We start from the raw sequence: 12,853 nt of genomic DNA on the forward strand, positions 1-12,853 counted from the left end.
TGGACAAAAAAGAGGTTCCAGTTATGACCGTTACACTTTGAATTTCGAAATGAAACCTGCCTAACTTTTGTAAGTAAGCTGTAAGGAATGAGCCTGCCAAATTTCAGCCTTCCACCTACACGGGAAGTTGGAGAATTAGTGATGAGTCAGTCAGTCAGTCAGTGAGGGCTTTGCCTTTTATTAGTATAGATGAAATGTGAAGTGACGGAGCCAACAGAAGACCAACCAACAGTCAGGGCCTCAAACTCCAACCAGTTGCTTAATTAGGCACCGAGTCGTTGATTACCGTATCTACTCGTATTTAATAATAATATTTATTTCTATAGCACATTTTCATACAAAAAAGTAGCTCAAAGTGCTTTACATAATGAAAAACAGTAAATAAAATAAAAATATAACAACATAAACTAAAATAAGACAATATTCGTTAGCATAGAATAAGAGTAAGGTCTGATGGCCAGGGTGGACAGAAAAAACAAAAAAAAAAACCTCCAGAAAGCTGGAGAAAAAAATAAAATCTGCAGGGGGTCTGAGGTCACGAGACCACCCAGTCCCCTCTGGCCATTCTACCTAACATAAATGAAATAGTCGTCTTGTGTCTAGGTTTAAGTTCTCCCACAGATAAGTTGGGACTTGATTTTACTGTATAATTTCTGGTATGTTATAAGGTCAGTTGTATAAGTCGAATGTGGAAAACTCACACTATTGGACCATGAGATTATGATATGCTAACGACCGAGACGTAACCACAGGGCACGGTGCCTTTTGTTTTCTGTGTGGGTGTGCCAATGCACTGTATCAGCGGGTGCTCCTAACCTTTCTGTGTCTCTTTCTATTGTGACCACACGGTGATACCCTTAACTATTCCGGAGTGACGTTTGCACCGTTTTGTGTGTTTTTTGTATCTCACCCCCTCACACACCTTTATCATAAGAGCATCTCTTATCTACAATGGAGCGTTCAATCAGAAGAAAATATGAAGCTGGTTTTAAATTAAAAGTCGTTGAAGTAGCGAAAGAAATTGGGAACTGTGCTGCTGCTGCAACAAAATCGATGTGTGTGAGAAACTGAAGCGAGATTAGAGGAGGCAAGAAGATGTAAAAAAAAAAAAAAAAAGTGTTAGATTTTTGAACGGGCGTACAAGTCGGGGTCTGATTTTATGATCGATTTTTTGGGTTTCATGACCCACCTTATACGCGAGTGTATACAGTAAACTTGTTCTTTAATTCTGTGTCTTGTTGCTGCTCTCGTGGTGCTTTAGCAGACATTTCTGTAATTGTTGATTTTCTCTTTTCTGTCAAACTGTTTTGTGCACCTGAGCAGATCGACATTCCTGAGACCTTTCTTTATTTTCCGATATTGTGTGATGGACACCAGTTGTTTTGGCTCATTTTGTATCTCATTATTGTTTGGCTGCTAATAAAGGAAAAAAGAAACAATTGAGGGGTCTGAGTCTTCAAGAACGAGTGAAATAGAAGTGAATTAGCAGCAAAAACAGGTCACTCATTAAGAAAAGGGTGAGAATGAAAACCTGCAGTCACTGCGGCCCTCCAGCACCGGCGTTGCAGATCCCTGCTGTGTCTCCATCATCATGTGATGATGATGGTGATGATGATGACGACCGTGTGGTCGTATCCCTTTAAAGGGGCGGAGGGCTCATGTTACACATGTTTGGAGATTTTGTCATTTCCTCCTCCTGTTAGCTTTATTGCCAGTTTCAGTAATGAAGAATGAATGTGGTCCTGGTGGGCTCGACCCTACAGGACTCTTAATTGTTTCCGTATCTGAATGATGTAAATTCCACCCTTGGCGGTTTATTGCCCAGAATTCTCCCAAGGCCTTGGTGTCTCTTGATTTATGAAGGAATGTGAGGCCTCAGCTACAGTGACGGTGTCAGATTTACTAAGCTGAGTTCCAGTAAGGAGACCCAATTCAGATTTTTGCCTTTTAATTCTCTTTTTTTCCAAGAGGGCGAATGTTTTGTGTTTTTCTTTCTTCCTAACATTCCATTGTATGGCAGCTCCAGTTCCAAACCCTTTTCTAGCCTCAGCAGATGGTGGGAATTCTGTTCTGGGTCCAGATTGGTGACGTAGGTGACGTCAAGTTTGACTTTTTAGACCCCAGCATTGGAAGAAGCTGCTATGAAAATGTCTGAATGTACAGTTTATTCCAGACGTGAAATGCATGAAAAAATAAGATGATGATGACGACATCAATTAAAACTGGGGGGCAACAGAAGGCAGGAGAAGACGTGTGAATCGCAGCACAAAAACTCCAAAGAGTGACAGGAGGGCAAAGCAGAAGTGGATGGATAAAGAAAAAGAAGATCGGAAGGAAAAAGGTCTCGAGTGGGGTGAAGGTGCAGGAGGTGGATGAGGGACATCAACCCCACAACGATGAAGGGGAGCAATGGCGTCGCTTTGTGATTCCCCACCTCTCATCACTGAAGCTGGTTTGTGGTCTGCTCCATTGATGCACTTGACAACTTGTCCCCGGAGTTCTTTTGCTTTTCACCTCGCCATATCTGCGCGTTGTTATTTAATTTGTTATTCACGGAGGTGAAGAAGGGGGTTTGCCTCCCTCGCTCAGTGACTTCTTTTAAGTATTTTCATCTCTTAAGATGGCAGACCTCCTGCCGGTTGTTTTCCACTACAGTGTCTGGTCCCTTCTCTCCCAGACCACTCACTCGCACATTTTGTTTTGCAGGAATGAAGACATTCTGAGTATCCTGACCCGTGTGAACCGAGAGGTGAGTAGGGAGACCCTTCTGAACGGACGGCAGATGCCAGAGCCTCGCTACACTCTGACCAAAAAGCTGCTGTTCCCCGTGGCCTGAACCTGCCATTCACACGAGAGATGAACGTCAGCTGTGAAGCCGCGAGGGTCTCGGCTCACTGATCACGGGGAGGGACTCAGGGTCACCATTAGACCTCCTGTGACGTGGGCTCCACTGCGCCCTCTTGTGTTGTTCTGTTTTTACTTGAAGGCCTGCCATTGTTAGATGTTAGGTAGCACTTGTTCATTGGGCCAGGGGTTTGCTGTCGGAGGCGTCTCGTTCCTGCTGGGCTGTGTGGCTGTTCTTTAAGTGTTATCGATCTGTTCAGCACTAACTGTTCTTACGTGTTCTGAGGTGTTGTGCCCAGTGCTGGCCACGCTGGCTCCTCTGACCACACAGATCACCCCTCAAGTGTGGTGCTAATGGAGAGTCGGAACCCAACATCTGTTGCCAGCTAACCACTAACAGCCTTTGCAATTCAGTTTCTAAATAAAATTCTTTTGTAAAGTGTGTGGGAATTGTCCTGTTCTGTGCCATCATCTGTAAATGTCCACAGTGTCACCCCCTTTTAACAGTGAGGAATGGTTCAAGAAAATCAGAGGGGCACCATCGCTCCAGTTGTGCTTGAAAGTTTGTGAACCTTTTAGAATTTTCTATATTTCTGTATAAATATGACCTAAAACATCATCAGATGTTCACTCAAGTCCTAAAAGTAGATAAAGAGAAACCAGTTAAACAAATGAGACAAAAATATTATACGTGGTCATTTACTTATTGAGGAAAATGATTGAATATCACATATTGGTGAGTGGCAAAAGTATGTGAAGCTCTCGGATTAGCAGTTAGTTTGAAGGTGAAATTCGAGTCCGGTGTTTTCAATCAATGGGATGACAATCAGGTGTGAGTGGGCACCCTGAGTTTTGATCTATCAAAGTCTGCTCTTCACAACACATGTCTGTGGAAGTGTATCATGGCACGAACAAAGGAGATTTCTGAGGACCTCACAAAAAGAGTTGTTGATGCTCATCAGGCTGGAAAAGGTTACAAAACCATCTGTAAAGAGTTTGGACTCCACCAATCCACAGTCAGACAGATTGTGTAGAAATGGAGGAAATTCAAGACCATCGTTACCCTCCCCAGGAGTGGTCGACCAACAAAGATCACTCCAAGAGCAAGGCGTGTAATAGTCGGCGAGGTCACAAAGGACCCCGGGGTAACTTCTAAGCAACTGAAGGCCTCTCTCACATTGGCTAATGTTCTTGTTCATGAGTCCACCATCAGGAGAACACTCAAAAACAATGATGTGCATGGCAGGGTTGCAAGGAGAAAGCCACTGCTCTCCAAAAAAAAACATTGCTGCTCGTCTGGAGTTTGGTGAAGATCACGTGGACAAACCAGAAGGCTATTGGAAGAATGTTTAGTGGATGGAGGAGACCAAAATAGAACTTTTTGGTTTAAATGAAAAGCGTTCTGTTTGGAGAAAGGAGAACACTGCATTCCAGCATAAGAACCTTATCATCCCATCTGTGAAACATGGTGGTGGTAGTATCATGGTTTGGGCCTGTTTTGCTGCATCTGTGCCAGGATGGCTTGCTTTCATTGAAGGAACAATGAATTGTGAATTAAATCAGAGAATTCTAAAGGAAAATGTCAGGACATCTGTCCATGAACTGAATCTCAAGAGAAGGTGGGTCACACAGTAAGACAACGACCCTAAGCACACAAGTCGTTCTACCAAAGAATATTCTTCTTTAACCAAAGTGAATGTTTTGGAATGGCCAAGTCAAAGTCCTGACCTTAATCCAATCGAAATGTTGTGGAAGCACCTGAAGTGAGCAGTTAATGTGAGGAAACCCACCAACATCCCAGAGTTGAAGCTGTTCTGTACGGAGGAATGGGCGAAAATTCAGGGCTGATCAACACTCACCGGAAACGTTTAGTTCAGTTATTGGGGGGTCACAGCAGACACTGAAAGCAAAGCTTCACATACTTTTGCCACTCACCAATATGTGATATTGTTCGTGCCATGATACACTTCCACAAACGTGTGTTGTGAAGAGCAGACTTTGATAGATCAAAACTCAGGGTGCCCACTCACACCTGATTGTCATCTCATTGATTGAAAACACCGGAGTCGAACTTCACCTTCAAACTAACTACTAATCCTAGAGCTTCACATACTTTTGCCACTCACAAATGGTCATTTATTTATTAAGGAAAATGATCGAATATGACATAAGTATAATATTTTTGTCTCATTTGTTTAACTGGTTTCTCTTTATCTACTTTTAGGACTTGAGTGAACATCTGATGATGCTTTAGGTCATATTTATACAGAAATATAGAAAATTCTAAATGGTTCACAAACTTTCAAGCACAACTGTATACTTGGCTGTCAAGCAGTAAGTTGCTAAACCAGAAGTGCAGGCCTCCAGGTAGGACCACTTCAACCAGCTTCATGAAGGGTCCGTCTTTTTTAAGCTGCATGACGTTCAGTGAGTGAACAATAAATCCATGGTGTGCACTTGAAAATTGTGACATATTTTATGTGAGAAATTTGACGAACATGAGGATACCATCTGCTCCATCAAGCCCGTTTGTTTAGTTCATATGGTGGGCTGTGTTCTCATGCAGCGTCACGGCCAAAAGGCTGGGACTGAGCGGCGCACTCTGTAAGGGCAAGTCTGCATGACACCAACTTCACATGGCATTGTTTAAGAAGCCAACCTTAGGTGGCATGCCAGTCCATGGCCACACACATTAATGCCCACCTTTGTTCAGAGCAGGAGAAATGACAAGTTTTGAGTCGGCTTAAGCAGTGTGCGGACGTGAAGTAAAATTCCAGACGCAGGATGCAGCAGTTTCTAAACTGAATCAAAATGGATTTCCTTTCAGACAGAGGGGCTGTTTGGTTGGTGCTGACTTGACAGTTTAAGGTAAGAGCTGAAATATCACAGTGAGCACTGGAGGTGTGGGCGCCCATCCTTACACAAAGCCACTTCAGTATTTCACCGCAGACGGTGGTCGCTGCGTCGTACGGTCGCTTGCATAGGGTGGTCCAAATCTAACTCTGCAACTTTTAATGCAATGCAGGAAAACAACAAGACAGAAGAATTGTTCAAAATATCTTGCAATAAACGAACGCAGGGCAGGTGCTGCCATCTATCAGCAACAAAAAGAGCTTTTTGTGAATTCTCTATGTAATAAACTTGTTATAGCGTAATGAAAATGGCATAATTAGATCTGGACCACCCTGTACTAAAGGTGCCATCTTACTCTAATGGTTAACTGGGCCCGCTGCTCGTCTTAATAACCTGATTGACGTTTAGTGTCCTGGCGAGTGCACGGTGGTGGGGGGGGTCCGGTAAGAGTGGAGAAAAATCTGAAGAAAGGAAACTCAAAGTCAATCAGGAGATGAAGAAAGGCGAGAGCCAAGAAGGACGGCAGCTGGAGGTCCACGTGGGTTTTTGGTAGCGGACGGCAAGCGAGCAACAAATGAACTGGAGGGAGACGTCCGGACCTGCCGAACAACTAAGGGAACCGTGAAGGCGGAAGGCAGCACTCGTGCTAACAAGTATTACGGGACATTTCTATACTGAACTTGTGCGATACGAATTATCTTCCGTATTCTTTGTATACTTTAATGCGTCGCCTGTGAGTTTCTGCAATCTCTTGGTCATCCCCAGAAATACTCGTAGTTACCTGGTCACAGAAACACCTGAAACTCACAAATGTGGGAGGGCGACGGTGCACTGATAGAGTCGAGCGTTTATCGTCTTTTAATGCAAACTGTTGAAGTTTAGAAACTCAGCATTTCACGTCATAGTGGACCGCATGTGGCAAAATTTGATTTGATCTCCGGTAGCAAGCAACCCATAGTGGGGGGGGAAGCCCAGACAACCAAAGCAAAGATCCAGGGGGTGGAGTCGGATCTGACACAACCCCTCCCATGTCACACTACATGTACTTAATTACAGTGACGGTCACGGGACGTTTATCTTTGATTAATTCATTGGCCTGAATTGATTTGGCTTCCAATGGAGCTGGATGTGCCCGCGTGACTTCCTCACTACATTGATAGGGCACAGAAGGTCAACGTCCAATCTCTGCCTTTTCTGAATCTGGACCTTCTCAGTAAATGAGGTGGCACTGAAGGAGGTGGACCTCACGCGTGGCTGGCTCACAAGGCCTGTGCCCATTGGCTAGAAGAACAAAGCCCTCCTCCTCCTCCTCTGCTCGATTATGTTCGCAGTAATGCCACACAGGGACGCTACCTTAACAAAATGTGCATTTGCTGAACGTACCGCACGCGCTCACATCGTCACCTGTCCTTAACAGAATGTGGTGACACACTTTTGGCGGTGGCAGCGTGAAAGAAAAACCACACGAGTACAAAGCACTTGGAACAAAAAAAGTGTGTGGCACTGGCACACGTACCTTTGGCAGCAACCTAACGGCACACGAGGTCCTCCCTCCAGTGGGCTGTCGTGATGGAGATGTTCACGTGAAGTTCTCTGGTCGACTGACTGCTCCGTCTGCCCACCTGTGATGGACTTTTCACGTTTGCGGGGGGGGGGGAAACAAAACAACAAATTCACAAAAAGGTTAAAGAGTTTTACTATAAAATGTTCATCTTTGCACATGACAAGAGTCCTGCTCCTGCCTGACACAACCCCTTAAAAACCAGCACATGTGACCAGTCAGCAGTTCCCAGCTCCTGAGCCCCGAGTGACACTTTCAGGGATGCATTCTGGGAAAGGTAGCTGAGGAGTGACACAGTTCCTTCTCGTTGCCACAAGGGGTCACACTGGTTTCTGTAGGGTGTAGTGTAGCAAGTGAGAACATGAAAACAAAAAACGCTTCCCTCCACTTGGCGGGTAGTCAAAGGGGCATCACATGAATTGTGCCCGAAGCCTCCATGATGCGCGCCAAAAAGCATCACGAAGCGAGTCCAGAACCCTGCAGTACCCACAGCAGCATACTGGCTACACAGCCACCCAGCTCCTCCAGTCGCCAGTCTGAGATCATTAAAGAGAGAGACTGGCACTGGCACTCGTTCCATCCCAAGATCAAGGACGGCAGGATCAGATTGTTAGTAGATTTCCATGATGAGCCATCAGATGGACTCAGTCGTCTTCACTGATCACACAGGACCCCAACACTGGAGGTGGGCGCTCGGGATTTGGGAAAACGACAAGCTTCCGCAGTGAAAACACTGGCTGTGGAATCTGCCACCTGCGACCGGTCTTGTCGGTGTGCCGACTCACATCGTTGTTCACTTTGGTCAGGATGTCCAACAAATGGGCGCCCCTGTAACACAAAGCACAGCAGGATGATTGGTTTTTGAACACTCGAGGCTCACGAGCAAAGCCAACTGGCCACACTGGTTCAGCTTCCACGACTACAACTGGGGACATGTGGCACAACCGCTGCAATGACGGGATTACCTTGGCACCAGCGACTGCAGACTCCTGCATAAGGCTTGGATGTACCACGTCCCATTGGTACGATGGCGGAAAGATACAAAGCCATCCATTGTGGACATGCCGATGAGGAAGTCCGAGTCCTCAGGAATGATGTCCTTTGGGATGGAAGCGTCGTCTTCATCTTCCAGGGTGCAGCTGTCCACTTCCAGAGAGACGCCATGCTGCTTCCTGGAGCCCTGGCAGGCCTGAATGAAGAACAGCTTGGGTTTACCTCTCAGGAGTGGACAGTTAAATCCTGAGAAGGGGGTCGTCAGCTTGTTGATGGACAAGGCCTTCCCGTCCGTACCGAACACCCGCCCTGTGGTCCCGTGGGTGAGAATGCAACACACGAAGCAGTCCCGGTCCCGGTGGTCCTTGTCCCTGTACTCCTCTAATGTTTGCTGGATTTGTGCCTGTGAAAAGTTGTCCCGGCGGATGGTGTCGAAACCCAGCCATTGGAACACCGCCTCCAGGTGGTCTGCAACAAGAACAACAAGCTAAAGCAAAACCACAGACTACACCCCTTATTGTCAGGAGGAGCTCAAACCAGAACGACTGAAGAAGAGCGTTACCAGCATCCACGTCTGTGCCTGCCCGGTCACTCAGCGGCTCCTTGTCTGTCCCCTCTGAGCGCGACTCTGCAAAGTTTCCATTGTTGAAGATGAGACAGAATCCTCTGCTGGGCCGGTTCATGTCGTACACTTCCAGAGGCTGCTAGGCCAAGAAATGGCGTTACGAAGGCCGAAAAAGCAGACTCCCCCCCCCAAAGGATCATGGGAAACAGGCCGCCTACCTGTGTGTGGGTGGCGATCGATGCATGCGCGCAGCAGATGGGGCCATCCAGAGACGACGGCTGTGGGCTTCTACCATCCACGTCACCTGCAGGTTAAAAAAATGAAGAAAAGAAGGAAAACTGAAGCAACAGGAACCGACGACACTGACGGAGCTCATCAACGGGCACTCGGGGCACCCGGAAAAAACTTCAGAGCTGTTGGGAGGTTCAAATGTTTTCAGGATAACAGATTCGACTAACAAAAACGAGCAAAGGGGGCAACCGCGTGCAACGCCAAGCCCACTGCCACATGTTGTGCTGCGGAGGCCGTTTTTCAGCAGGACCCTCGCCGTTTACACGCACACACAAAACCGCGAGGAGCGGACAAGGCAGAGAACTGCATTTACATATGCAAATCACACGGCGGTCATAAACATGCACTAAAAACAAATAAATAAATACATAAAATCAGCCGCCATGAACCCAAAAACCAGATTGTGCTGCTGAGCTTCACCTGTACGCTCAGCTCATCAGCATCTGAAGGATCGAGAGCAGGACAAGCAAAGGCTATGAGAAAAGGCCTTCAGGGATTAATAAAGAACATCAAATCAAACATAACGTGATCGGCGAGCGTTTACTTCTGGAAATTGATCTTTGTGGACAACTCCACCGTTTTTATTACCTGTGGCTGCTGAAAGTGCGCGTGGAGCAAAGACACATACAGGCTACGAATTTCTGAACTGTAACTCAGTTAAATGTTTACATGGCCACATAACCTCTGCTCCTCAGGGACAAGCTGACAGAGATGGGAGTAGATTCATACCTGTTGCCATGGATCATGGACTATCTTACAGACAGACCTCAGTATGTGCGTCTTGGGAACTGCAGGTCTGACATTGTGGTCAGCAACACAGGAGCACCGCAGGGGACTGGACTTTCTCTGGTCCTGTTCAGCCATCGGACTTCCAATATAACTCGGAGTCCTGCCACGTGCAAAAGTTCACTGACGACACTGCTATGGTGGGCTGCATCAGGAGTGGGCAGGAGGAGGAGTATAGGAACCTAATCAAGGACTTTGTTAAATGGTGCGACTCAAACCACCTACACCTGAACACCAGCAAAACCAAGGCGCTGGTGGTGGATTTTAGGAGGCCCAGGCCCCTCATGGACCCCATGATCATCAGAGGTGACTGTGTGCAGAGGGTGCAGACCTATAAATACCTGGGAGTGCAGCTGGATGATAAATTAGACTGGACTGCCAATACTGATGCTCTGTGCAAGAAAGGACAGAGCCGACTACACTTCATTAGAAGGCTGGTGTCCTTCAACATCTGCAATAAGATGCTGTAGATGTTCTATCAAACAGTTGTGGCGAGCGCCCTCTTCTACTCGGTGGTGTGCTGGGGAGGCAGCATAAAGAAGAAGGACGCCTCACGCCTGGACAAACTGGTGAGGAAGGCAGGCTCTATTGTTGGCATGGAGCTGGACAGTTTAACATCTGTGGCAGAGCGACGGGCGCTGAGCAGACTCCTGTCAATCATGGAGAATCCACTGCATCCACTAAACAGGATCATCTCCAGACAGAGGAGCAGCTTCAGAGACAGACTGCTGTCACCGTCCTGCTCCACTGACAGACTGAGGAGATCGGTCCTCCACCACACTATGCGATTCTTCAATTCCACCAGGGGGGGTAAACGTTAACATTATACAAAGTTACTGTCTGTCTGTATACCTGCATTGTTATCAATCTTTAATTTAATATTGTTATTATCAGTATGCTGCTGCTGGAGTATATTAATCCCAAGGGGAAATTCTCAAAGTATCTATCTGTCTATCTATCTAACCGGGTGACTTGCAGAAAATAATCTTCATGTGCTAACCTGGTCTCTCACAGGTTTCTCTAACGGGAATTAGGGGGTCCAGGACATTTCTAAAACCAGGTTTCTGTGAATAACGGGGGTTACTGTACTGCACGTAGACGTCTCTTCCGTCTAACGGCTTCAAATCCTCATCTGGCAGCGCAGAATGCAAGTCAGCCAGTCGTCATATTCTGACCCACTTAGTCCTGAGCAGGGTCATGGGGTGGGTGCCAGAGCCTGTGCCATCTAGCATAAGGGCACAAGGCAGGATTACAAACCCTGGATGGGGTGCCAGTCCCTCACAGGGTGGGATGCAAGTCATTACCAAATACACAGCACCTGGCAGCAAACGAGAGGGACCACCGACGGGATGCTGTACTGGAAGGAAAATGAATGGCGGAGATGTACGGGACTTCAGCTGTGGTCTTTGCTGCCATCAAGTGGAGGGAACTAAACAATGCACTCTGAGCAACTTGATTCAAGGTGTTTGGTCAAAGCTGCGTGTAAAGATGGAAAAGTGCTACAAGCGGACAAAAAGAAAATCAATTCTAAATACTGAGGAGTCCGTGATCAGCGCAGGGCTAAATCTGCAGTGTAACACCCAGCAAAATTAATGACAACGACACTTTATGTGGCCTTTTTACAGAAGCTTTCTCACTATTCCCCCCCAAACTTATGTACTAGTTGTGTGTTCAGACCAAAGTGTGTCTATTTACTTAATTATTTATGTATTCATTTATGTTTAATGATGTAGCTTAGGGGACAAATAAAGTTCAGTTTATCTGTTTCTGTTAGTGGACTGCACTGTGCGCTCTTTCATGTCTGGCTGTGTGACCGAGTCCTGTCAAAGACCAACATACCGACACGTGGGCTCCTCGCCTTACACCCAGTCCTGATAGGATAACAACAACACAAGTATTTTCCTTAAATACAATAAATATTACATTAGGTTACTTGTTACTTTAAAAAGTTGTACCGCTGCCACATAAATAAAAGTACAGTGTCTTGAGCGGTCAGTCTGGTTCTGTGGGGACTCTACTTACAGACGGAGATTGACAGCCGGGCCCCTGAGGTGGGACATCCGGTTTCCTTTTTTTTTTTGATTTCGGGGAGCAATTTGTAATAAAGTGCAGTGTTTAATGGGAGAGAGGACGGCCAAGAAGAGGAGGGGGGGATTGAAAAAGGCAGATCAGCGTCTGCCTGGGCCAGGAGACGAAGTCCTGGAGCCGCTAAAGTCCTGACGGGTAGGTGGAAGTCGGTGATTCTTTCTGACTTGTGAACTGGGTGATCTGCTATTTCCCCACAGACTGAGGCAAGCTTCTCAAAGACCTTACTGTTCTTTATCACGGCGCAGACTGACTCTGTAGCTTTTAACGTGAAGATTTCTCACTGCTAGGAGTCAGCATCCAATAATAGTCTTCATCTCACCTGCGCCTCACAGGGGCTGGAACTGTGGACTTACATGTGAGCTCTGGAAGGGGAACTGGGGGGTAAATACATATAAATACACACATATACATACACATACAGTGCATCCTGAAAGTATTCCCAGCGCTTCATCACTTTTTCCACATTTTGTTATGTTACAGCCTTATTCCAAAATGGATTAAATTCATTTTTTTCCTCAGAATTCTACACACAACACCCCATAATGACAACATGAAAAAAGTTTACTTGAGGTTTTTGCAAATTTATTAAAAATAAAAAAACTCGCATGTCCATAAGTATTCACAGCCTTTGCCGTGAAGCTCACAATTGAGCTCAGGTGCATCCTGTTTCCCCTGATCATCCATGAGATGTTTCTGCAGCTTCATTGGAGTCCACCTGTGGTAAATTCAGTTGACTGGACCTGATTTGGAAAGGCACACACCTGTCTATAGAAGGTCCCACAGTTGACAGTTCACGTCAGAGCACAAACCAAGCATGAAGTCAAAGGAATTGTCTGTAGACCTCCGAGACAGGATTGTCTCGAGGCACAAAT

General features: G+C 46.3%; 2 protein-coding genes across 4 annotated transcripts in view; one reads left to right on the forward strand and one right to left on the reverse strand.

Moving 5' to 3' along the window:
• Positions 1–3,286, forward strand: part of casp8 (caspase 8, apoptosis-related cysteine peptidase) — a 36,027-nt gene extending 32,741 nt beyond the window's left edge. For all 3 annotated transcript variants that reach the window (XM_051930655.1, XM_028806175.2, XM_051930656.1), the window contains one exon: positions 2,707–3,286. In XM_051930655.1, the coding sequence (XP_051786615.1) occupies positions 2,707–2,836 (130 nt within the window). In that variant the 3' untranslated portion in view covers positions 2,837–3,286. The remainder of the gene's footprint in view (positions 1–2,706) is intronic.
• Positions 3,287–7,369: 4,083 nt separating this feature from the next.
• The window catches only part of LOC114655292 (uncharacterized), a 78,292-nt gene continuing 72,808 nt past the window's right edge, over positions 7,370–12,853 (reverse strand). Inside the window, exons 18-21 of the mRNA XM_051930460.1 lie at positions 9,035–9,120; positions 8,814–8,955; positions 8,224–8,719; positions 7,370–8,086 (exon numbers count right to left, since the gene is read on the reverse strand). Coding sequence (XP_051786420.1) covers positions 7,903–8,086; positions 8,224–8,719; positions 8,814–8,955; positions 9,035–9,120 — 908 coding nt within the window. The 3' untranslated portion in view covers positions 7,370–7,902. The remainder of the gene's footprint in view (positions 8,087–8,223; positions 8,720–8,813; positions 8,956–9,034; positions 9,121–12,853) is intronic.

The sequence above is a fragment of the Erpetoichthys calabaricus genome, chromosome 8, assembly GCF_900747795.2.
Source record: "Erpetoichthys calabaricus chromosome 8, fErpCal1.3, whole genome shotgun sequence".
Lineage (NCBI taxonomy): Eukaryota > Metazoa > Chordata > Cladistia > Polypteriformes > Polypteridae > Erpetoichthys > Erpetoichthys calabaricus.